The sequence below is a fragment of the Pundamilia nyererei genome, unplaced genomic scaffold (assembly GCF_000239375.1).
Source record: "Pundamilia nyererei isolate P.nyererei 1_Seehausen unplaced genomic scaffold, PunNye1.0 scaffold00119, whole genome shotgun sequence".
Classification (NCBI taxonomy): Eukaryota; Metazoa; Chordata; class Actinopteri; order Cichliformes; family Cichlidae; genus Pundamilia; species Pundamilia nyererei.
In genome coordinates this window covers 1,254,231-1,264,838 of record NW_005187520.1, presented here as the reverse complement: position 1 = coordinate 1,264,838, position 10,608 = coordinate 1,254,231, and the positions used below count along the sequence as shown (strand labels likewise).

The following is a 10,608-nucleotide window of genomic DNA, read 5'->3' as shown; positions in this document are numbered from 1 at the left end:
CCCCCCCCACACACACACACACAAAGCAGAAGAAAACAGGGTCATATTTCACTCCACCAGCCAACCACCAAGCAGCTTCTCCTCTCCTTTGTTAATTTTTTTTTTTAGCTTACCCTAATGGAAAAAAGGCAGGGTGGGGGAAAACAAGGTGGAGTTTGAAGAAGCTGTTTTTACTTTGATTAGCCTTTTAACGTCTTTGTAGTAAGAGAACTAAAAATGATTTTAAAAAATACAAAAAAACAATGAGCTTGTGCAGTCAAACAGAACAAAATGAGAAATGTGGTTTAAAAGATAATTAATTTTCAATTTTTAACACAGAGGTTTTTCTTTTTATTCATACTTATTGATTTTATTTCCATCCATTTACACAAAACATGCAAACAAACAAACATTTACTTGTAATAATGTTTTGAAAAAACAGTTTTTAAAATCAAATTACATAAAACAAAAATCTTATATTAAATTACTTTTAGAATAATAATAGCCTGGGTCTGGAACAGTTTCAGATCCATGTTTCTTGGGTGTTTTCACCAGCCAGGAAACATGCCTAGGCCTGAGGAAGTCTCTGATCAGGTTTTTAGCTTTGTCGCCCTCAGGTTGTGCAGTGTAGAAGTGACAAAAGCTCTTAACGGTTGCATGCAGGATTACACATCTCAGGAAGAGAGATTGTGTAACCTAAAATGGCTGACATGCTTTAAAGGTGTAAAATGGCTGAAGCGCTGAAATGTGGCAGGTTTTCCCTGGCTGAACCATGCAAGTTTCAGTTTTAAAATAAGATAATCACTTTTTATTATTAATTATGTCTTAGTGCACTGTTTACAAAGCCTTTATTGTAAATGTTTTTTTAGCACACTTAGTCCACCATACTTGGAGCTTTAATTTTGTTAAACACAAACTGAACACTGTGATTCGGTTTCCACAGATCCTGGGATGTGTGCTGATTTACTTGGCAGTAAGGGCGACTGCCATGGCTGTGCAGGTAAACATAAACTACATCTCTGTTGACACAGAATAAAAGAAAGGCGAATGATATTTTTTAGCCAAAAATACCTTCAGTGGAATTGGGATTTCCACAGCGATGCTTTGATTATTCAACGTGTTGATTTTATTAGGCTCATACATACGGAGCTTAGAAAGAAAGCCAAGCGGAAATATCATGATTATATGTCACCCTTCAACAAAGAACTAAAATCACAAGGACCACACTATTTAAATTTCTTTAGTCTGCCTACAGACACTTTTGGACTAATCAGTATCATAAGTCTGTTTTCACTGATATTAGTTCATGTGTCCAGCTTTGATACCACTCTCAACTCCCTGCCGTTGACTGTCATAACGTAGCATAAGTAATAGAGAACAGCTACTCCTCTTGTGGTTAACCTATGAAAGCCCAACCATAAAAACAACTCTCCCACTCCAGATGTTTTTTCTTGTGTTCTTACATAAACCATGTGGCCGTCTTCCTGTCAAAGTCTGGAATAATAAATCAGGTCTGGCTTTAAGCCAGAATAATTCCCCCCTTGCTTATTATCTATTTTCGGTAAACACTCACTGCAAGTTGTGTTTTTAATTTGCCTTCATCAGGTGATACAATAATCAAGTGTTTATCTGTGTTGACTTAATCATGAACCACTCTTAAAGTCATGACAGGTTATGGTTGGATCTTTGTTCTGTACTGATAAGAAAGAGTTCTATAAAAACAGAGTTCAGTAATGCTTTGAAACAAACACTCAAAAGACAAAAGCAGCTGGTTTGCATTGAGCCCCGAACCAGATTTAGTCAGGACATGATGTGTATACAATAATTCTCTAAAAGCACGCACGTGAAATGGAAAACACTCATTTTGAAATGTTTAGATTCAGCCGACGTGAAGGACTCGGCGTGTTTATATAGAATCAGGCAGCTGTCCAGATGTAGTGGAGGCTCTCATTTCTGCTCTTAACACAGAACAGATGCTGCCTGGGGGAAGTTAACGCTCTCACAACTCATTTTCTCTGTAACAGTAATTACAGCTTGGCTCTGACAAAATTGTCAAACCAGAAACACAGAGCTTTTAATGGAGTACATGTTTTAGCTCATTGTTGTCACTAAATGAAATAGTGTTTTTTTGTTTGTTTATCTACAGTTTTTTTTCTCTTTTTTTTCTCCAGTTCATTTCCAGGACTTGTAATCAGGTTTTACAGTCATATCCTGTAGCCTGTGAGTCTGGCAGTCATCTGGGGGATAACAGTCTCCACGATGTTCATTGTTAATGAGTTGAAATTTGATATCCATATATATGCTCCAGTATGAACCAGTTTGTGTTTTTGCCCTACACAATGTATTTCAACTTTCTGTTATTGTGTAACAAAAGAGTAGTTTTAATATCAATAACCATTTTTAAGTTATATATTTTACATAAACAGTTTTCTATAAACTGCCATGTGCAGAATGAAATCACATTGCTGCTGGAAGGACTGGAGCAGCAGAAAAGTGCTCAGTGCATTATGGAAAGCAGCATAACTGAGAGATGGCTCACGGTCACCTCATGCACCCTAATTATAATCTTAATCAGAAAGGAAAGTTTGAGGCTTTAAAGCAGAGAGGATGTCTCCACTGATGTCTTTGCCTGCTGATCTGCTTTTGGTGTGTTCCACAGCGCTCCCAGTGGACAACCCTCACAATTTACGTCATTTTAAAAATGACTAATCCACACACTGCTGTCTTTGCTTCACAGAACGAAGACTGTGACTACAACGTTACAGTTTTATAAATGTCTGTTAACACTGTCTGATTCGACCTGTTCTTTACTAAAACTTCAGTAAATTTGATGTTGTGCTAGTTAAGCCTAACAACTGCAAATTTATTCTAACCCGAGAAGGTACTACAGTGGATGGCCTCTTCACTGAATGTGACTTACTGGATGGTCCTGGCATGGCCTGGTTTAGGTTTTGAAATGCTTGCCTTATGATCTATGGTAGCATGGCTAGATGGCACAGATATTAGACTCAATCTGATGTGAACCAGAGATTCATGTCTAGCATGTCACTGATAACTGTGTTTGCTTTCGCTTATTCCAAGAAGTAAGGATCAATGCAATGTTTGTGTTGTTTCCTGTTCTTTCTCGAGCAGATGTCAGCATTTGGTATGCCAGGCTTGGGCTGGTCATGGGTTTTTGCCATTGGTGTCCTTGGTGTCTCCTCCCTGGGAATCTACGCTGCCTGCTCTGAGAAAGCCCTCGTTCTCAAAATAGTAAGTACAGGACCCCTGCATCAAACAAGATAATGATGTGATACCTGTTTATTTTTTGTTGCTTTTAATTTCACAATGAACAAAACAAGAACAAAGTGATGATTCTTTTAATGTTCTTAACATTCCTTCATGTACAGTTTGCAGGATTTATGGGCATTGGAATGATCATCATGATGATTTTTGGCATCGTTGTAGCGGTCAAAAGAAACCAGGTGATCTCTTCTCCTCTCTGCCTGTCCAATAATTTTTCTTGATGCAAGTTTTTTTCATCACATTTTCTCTCTTTCTTTGTATTACTTTACATCTGTGTTTCTGTTACAGTTACTACTGTTATCTAGTGGCCTTCTTTTTCTGTCTGTGTCTGAAATTAGAAAAACACCCTTGCCTTTCTCTCAGCAACATAGTTTTAATTATTTATTCCTTTTTTTCTTTCCACCTTAATAACACTATCACACACATTAACAATTGCCTGTATTAATGAATTGTCCTAATTGGACATGACCATAGGACCTAATGGATAGTATGGAAAATATTAGTAATGTTTCTTGTGGGAAATTCATCAGTAAATTAAAAGAAGCCAGTAAATAATTTTAGAAATAGAATTTGTTTTCTTTTCTACTTTAATTATTCTTGTTTTTGGGTATTCATTCATTGCATATTTGAGATTTTTGTCCTTCTCTGTCTGTCTTGTTGATAATATAGCTTCTCATCTGTTTACCGTGATACTAAATATATTCTTTTTTTCTTTGCAGACAAAGACTATCTTCTACAGTACCTCTAGTGAACTAGCAGAGCCCTACATGAAAGAACCATCCTTGAGAGATATGCTTGAAGCCTTACAGCAATCTGTAATGTTCTTTGTACTATTAACCTGATGACAGTAGAATCAAATAGAACAGAATAGCCAATATAGCCAGAATAGCGAGGATACAGAGGGTCATGTCCAATGTCTGCTCAAGTGTGGTGAAATCCCAAATTTACTTGTACAAGTAGTCAATACAGGACTTGCAGGTAGTGATCTGAATAGCAGTGGTACTGGAAGGGCTCAGAAGTGATCAAGGACCAACCCTGATAGGGGAGATCAACCAAATTTGTTTAATTTGAGACTAAAAGAAAACTAAATGAATGAGATGTAAAATTTGTGGGGGTAGGGCCAAATAAGTGTATACTTCTGTCTATTCCTTTTCAAACAAAAGAATGGAATGATATGACAAAATGATGGCAAATATACACGTTTGAAATAAAAATGTCAAGTAACTTTTTGACTCCACCTTACACAGAAAACCTTTTATTAATTATTTTTCGACTGAATTGTTTTTTAATAATTACATTATAGTTACTTTATTGACACATTTACATTAGTGCAGAACTTCATTAAGAATTTTCAATTATTTGAAGTCATTCTCTTATGTGTTAACAGATGAAATGCTGTGGAATAGTGAGCGCTAACGACTGGGGTGAGGAAATTCCCAATTCCTGTGAATGCAGTCCTTCAAATCTGGGATATGGAGGATATTCCTCATGCAAAACCAGACCTCAGGTTAGTTTTGTAAAATAAAACTGGATTTTAAGAAAAAAACAAAGAATATCAGGAAATGACTAATTCTGCTATCTACACTAATGGTGAAACAACTAGTAGCTTAGTTTTCCAACATCCAGAAGAAGAAACTACCATCACAACTAGAGATTGACAAGGTACACTGCAAATGCTACGGCAAGGGGAAGCCAGAAAATTAGGTCAGGGGGGAGATATCATCATCTCCACCCTCTGGATTGGGTACCAAGCAAGAAGAACAACTGCTACATTGAAGGCGAGAACAGCTCACCGGGTCGATTACCAAGGCTATGTGAAATACCCTCTGAACAACAAAATATGTGAATACAGCACTGCGGGCAATCCCTACTGTGACCATAACCAAAACCAATCGATCTACTCTCTGGCAGCAGTGATCACTGAGCTCCCTGGCTACAAGATGAACAGCCACAAGGAGCAGTACCCTCCATCGAGAAGGAGACAAGAGGCCAAGATCAAGGTAGCATAGAAGGGAGTTAGCAAAATATCTGAGCTGCAGAAAGCTGTGATGAAGAAGGTGCCTAACAAGTACTGTCCATACCTGATGCCTAGAAAACTGATAAACAAAGACTCACAGCCTTGGCCAGCCACTTGAAGAGGTATACAAGAGAGATGCAAGGCAGGAGAATTAACCAGCTGTTCTCCACAGAACCATCTAAGGCGTGTGGCAGGGGAACAATGTGAGAACAGCACCACCAAGGCTAGAAACAGAGCAATACTGGAAGAGCATATGGAAGAAGGAGACAACACATTACAACAATGCTCAGTGGCTAGTGGGACTAAGAGCAGACCACAGCAACCTCCCTGAACAGGATCCAGTAACTATCACCGTGGCAGACACCCAAAGTCTTGAGCAATTAAGAGTTGTGCCTGGCTCTGACATGATATACACCTCCTGGCTAAAGAAGCTTTTTGCGTGAAATTAGTGTCAGATTGTCACTTTGAAATTACAAGTTGAGTAATTTTGCAGCCATCCATTCCACATTGACAAATGTAACTGTGTTTTGCCCTACAGTAATTTATATTTTATAATATGTATCTGAAAGTTAATAATGAACTGTTTCTATTTGAATACACAATATCCTCTTGTTTTCTTACAGGGAACCAGAGGCCCACAGCAAGTCTTTGCACAGGTATTTAATCCCCCAACCCCTATCAGCTAATCCAAACACTACAGCCTGCCATTCTGATAGATTTCCATGTAATAACTATCTTCCATTCTCTTCTGCAGTCCTGCGGTGACGTCATGTTTTCGGTGGTAGACATTTTCTTCAAGATCGCTTTGGGCTTCTTCTTTGGATTTGCTGTGACAGCAGTAAGCTTCACTGTTGTTTTCATTTATTGTCACAGGTTATCACTGTATATCACTGTGACTCCATTGTTCTTTAAGATCTTATTTTATTTTAAAAAAATCTTGGAAATAAAAACTCTTAGTAGCATTTCTAAGATGCTTTTTCAGACATTTGCTAGAATCTTAGCTTATTTGCATACATGATTACATTTTTGTTGCTAAATACTGTTTAATGTTATTAGTGTTCATTCCTTAGTAATGTTGTTACTGTACCTTCAAGGCTTAGCTTCACTCTATCAAAGAAATGTGAAAAAATAAAAATAAAAACTGAAAAGGGAAAGCCCAAGAAAAACAGACAGTTCAACTGCCAAAACCTTTGGTCATGACTGCATTTCCAGTGGATATTTGCTGGTAATAATTCTTTATGATTAACACAAGTATGGGCGCAATAGTATAGGTGAGTTATTTGCATGTTGACCCACAAAACTACATTCCAAGTTCCCATGTTAATTTGCTTTTTAAATTTGATTTTCAGATGTGATAAACCCATGTTTTATTTACAATAAAAAACAAAACATTTAAAATATTTAAACTGAGAGGAATGATATTTTCTTTATCCTTTTGCTTTTAAAGGTCTGTTTTTTTGTTGAGCCACACCACTGTCAAGCACTGAGACATGAATCCTTCTCAAGTGTGTCGACTATACATCATTGTGTAGCACATAAATACAGGTAGCACGTTGACCGCTTTATTAGCAACAAAGCTGGTAATTCCTCTTCAGCTTCTGAGTAAAAGCTAGTAATTGCCATGTTGGAGCTGCAGCATTTACATCATTGTCATCCTCAGCGGGCTTCACCACCAGTGCTGTTGAACTGTAGTTTTTTAATATTATCGCCTACCTTTTTTGTGAACTAACCCCCTGTTCATCTACCTGTCTTTATAGCTACTGGGCCTGCTTATTACCATCTTCATGATCCATCAGGTCCAACGTAATGACACTGGAGGAGGCATTGCCATGAAAGGCTACTGAAGAGAACCACCATGCAGCTATGTCCTCTGATCATCAACCATTGCATTAGGTGACCACAAGAGAACTCTCTGGTCAGGACATCACCTCTTTTTTTTACTTTGATTTATGAAAAAAAACTAATGTTTGCCTTGAGAGAGAGCAAACAAATGGCAATGTGGCATGCTGCAGGATTTTATTCAGGACAGAAACTGCTGCCTTTCTGTCCAGCTTTCCAATGTACAAAGCATAGCTTAGAAAGCAAAACATTTTTTAAAGCCTTATGTCTCTTATGTGTTATGTGATGGTATGCAGTATTCTACACATCTTATGTAGAGACCTTTTAATGAAAAGAAGTTGAACCTCTAAATCTGACTTTGATAAACCGTGGAGGCTGAAGTTGTTGAGAATAGGAAATTTTTTCTGGTTGCATTAAAAACAATGAAAACTCCAACTAAACTTCACTAGATCAAAACAAAAATCAAAAACAAACATCCAACTGTGTAGTTGAAATTGTTTGGATTGTTTGGCTGCTTTGTCCTTACGTATGACATTCACTGAAGAGGTTAAAGAGTTGTTTAGCTTGAACTGATTTTTTTGGATTACATTTAAACATGCACTGATTTGTCCCCTGGTTAAGAACAAATAAGTAAATATGAGAAGTGAAAGACTGATTCCTTCTGTTTCTGAGATAGGGTCAATAATCTAAATTATTATTACATTCAAATTGAAGTCAAAACCTCTTTGGGTTAAAATGACCAAGTCAGAATGGCACTTAAGCTGTCACCTGCCTGTGTTTGTAAAGTAAATGATAAAATAGTAAATGGCCTGTATTTGTATAGCGTTTTACTTAGTCCCTAAGGACCCCAAAGTGCTTTACACTACATTCAGTCATCCACCCACTGGTGATGGCAAGCTACATTGTAGCCACAGCTGCCCTGGGGCGCACTGACAGAGGCGAGGCTGCCGGGCACCACCGGGCCCTCTGACCACCACCAGGAGGCAACGGGTGAAATGTCTTGCCCAAGGACAAAACGACTGAGACTGTCGGAGCTGGGGCTCAAACCAGCAACCTTACGATTACAAGACGAACTGCCAACTCTTCAGCCACGATCACCCCATAAGAAATATAAAGAAATATAAAACAATGAATATATAAATTTTAAAACTGTGTTGTTGTTGTTTTGTATGTGGGAAGCACTTGAGTCATCATAGTTTAAGGTGAAAACTGTCTTTCTGTGGTTGTTCTACGGTTGAATTGTAAAATCAGATTTGTCCATTTAAGGTACACTTGTGTAACTGGAGCGTATGAGTACTAGAAAATGACTAAAAATTACTTATCATAATGTCATGTATGGTGATAAAAGCTAAGTGACAAACAGAAAAATAGATCATCCACTGACAGAAAACTCATCTGTCATTAAAATGGAAAAAAGAAAATGTATTGGCAGCACTTTCTAACAGACAGTTTTGCATTTTGCAGCTCTGTTTCCTGCTCATTATACAGAAACTGCCCCAGAGGTAATTGAGTGGTAATAATTTAGAAATTACCACATTATTCCAGTCTTGTTTTGTCTTTGTTATCCTGCTATTACCATTTTATTACAGAGTTGCATTTCCATATTATTACCCCCCCTCCCCCCGTTTTGGGGCTCTTATTATTCTATTACATAAATTTCAGGGTAATATTACTCAACTGTAACTACTGTTGCTGCCATGATATTACTTGTATATTACTTATATTACTTTGGTAATTGCATGGTAACAACTCAGAAATTACCACATTATTATACTCTTGTTTCTCCCTTGTTACCCTTCTGTCACCACTTTATTACAGAGCTGTAATAGAAAGTGCTACCAATGTATTAAAGTTAAAGATATATTGTTACAGGATTGCTATATGTTCTGCTTTAATATCATTAATAAATAAACTAGAGACTGAAAACACACAATGCCTCACTCTCTTCTTTTATAATGTATTATAATGTATTTCCTCACAGTAATCATATCACCCTGGAAATGTTTCAGACAGGAAGTAAATAACACTGAGCAATATACCATCTCTCTCTGGCTTATGGTTTACTATTGTATGCTTGTTGTTTTGATGAGTTTGTAGCCTAAGGAAATACAAGGTTGGCTCTGTAAATTGAATATGGTGTTTGGTTAACATGGATAAATAGTGCAAGCCTAAGAATTTCAGTGAGCTTTAGGTTTAGGCACTGCTGGTGACTCGTCAATAGAGGGCACTAGGGCACGGCCTTCATGAAAAAAAAAAATCCATAACAAGCAATTAATAGCAGAAATATGACATAAATTACAGTATAGTATAGTAAAGTATAAGTATATTCACAGAGAGTTGAGGAATGGCTGCAATCACAGCATACCCTTAGGCTCCCTTCTTGTTTCAGAGATGGTTTTCCCTTTTCACACAAATGACCTCCTTGACTCTCTGCTCAAATCAGCTTTCCTCCCAGTCCAGGCTGTGTACATCCTCATCATTGAAAGAGTGTCCATTGACTGGCCTGTAGGTGTAAATAGACTGCAGAGTCCTGGACTGACAAGTTACCTATTTTGTGTTGTGCCTGCTGCTTAGCCAGAGGTTGTTTGCTTTCCCCGATCTAGAAATCATGGCACTATTCATGACACCGATTGATTTCTGATTCAAGGCAAAAATTCCCTTTTGCTTCACAGGCTGACAAAAGCATATGTGAGCAGGAAGAGTTGTAACAGGACTTTACAAAACAAACAGCTTTTGGAACTAGTGAAAGAGCATGTTAGCAAAGCAGTGGAAAAGACAAAGAACAAAATAAAAAGGACAACAACAAATGCTGACTTCAAAGTCAGTGACAGGGTTTTAAGAGCCAATATAAGTAATCAGCAGAGGAAAGGAGGAAAGCTGGAAGCCAATTATTTAGGCTCATGCGTTATAACAGCTATCCAGGACCAAAGCACCAACCTTCAAGGTTCCAAGGGGGTTATAATTTCAAAAGTAAACATCGGCCATGTAAAGCTACACTGGTGTTTTAAAAAAAACGTCTGGTGCACTATCATCTTCATTTATGTCACCTCAACCTGAAGGCCCATAACCAGCCACAGCCCTCCCGCAGTTAGTTCCTACAGCCACTTCTGGTCCATCATCACTTGATGCCACCCTCTCTGCCACTACTGCTTCACTATTACTTGATTAAATCATTTAGCCAAGACAAATTCTTGGCATGTGGAAACATACATTTTGAAGGGAATATTTCTTTATCACTTTTTCTTCTTCACAAAAGTTTATTTTTGGTCATATACCAAAAAGAAAAGGTATGGGTTTTTTTTTTTTACAGCTTAAAATATTATTAAATATTAAAGGCTTATAGAATATGTTCTCCCCTGCAACTTCACTCTATAAAGAGCTAATATATCCAAAATTTCACCAGTAATAAGTCATTATAAGAAGTGCTTGGAACTAAAAATCAGGAACGAGGGATACTGTTTGTAACTGCAGGCCCACCACCCGCAGGA

The 10,608-nt window shown here is 37.7% G+C and overlaps 1 protein-coding gene across 1 annotated transcript; it reads left to right on the top strand.

Annotated features, from left to right (window-relative positions):
* Positions 1-927: 927 nt before the first annotated feature.
* LOC102205082 (tetraspanin-8-like) lies at positions 928-7,970 on the top strand. Its single transcript, XM_005742289.2, has 8 exons — positions 928-979; positions 3,112-3,231; positions 3,369-3,443; positions 3,984-4,079; positions 4,652-4,771; positions 5,905-5,937; positions 6,036-6,119; positions 7,039-7,970. Exons 1-8 carry the CDS (start codon positions 968-970, stop codon positions 7,123-7,125), a joined length of 627 nt encoding a protein of 208 aa, XP_005742346.1. The 5' UTR covers positions 928-967; the 3' UTR covers positions 7,126-7,970.
* Positions 7,971-10,608: the final 2,638 nt, after the last annotated feature.

What these genes read in the sequence shown, in the direction of transcription:
- LOC102205082 (XM_005742289.2), top strand. An exon ending in TTGAAGCCTTACAGCAATCT is followed by an intron (nt 4,080 to 4,651) that starts GTAATGTTCTTT and finishes ATGTGTTAACAG; the next exon opens with ATGAAATGCTGTGGAATAGT. An exon ending in CATGCAAAACCAGACCTCAG is followed by an intron (nt 4,772 to 5,904) that starts GTTAGTTTTGTA and finishes GTTTTCTTACAG; the next exon opens with GGAACCAGAGGCCCACAGCA.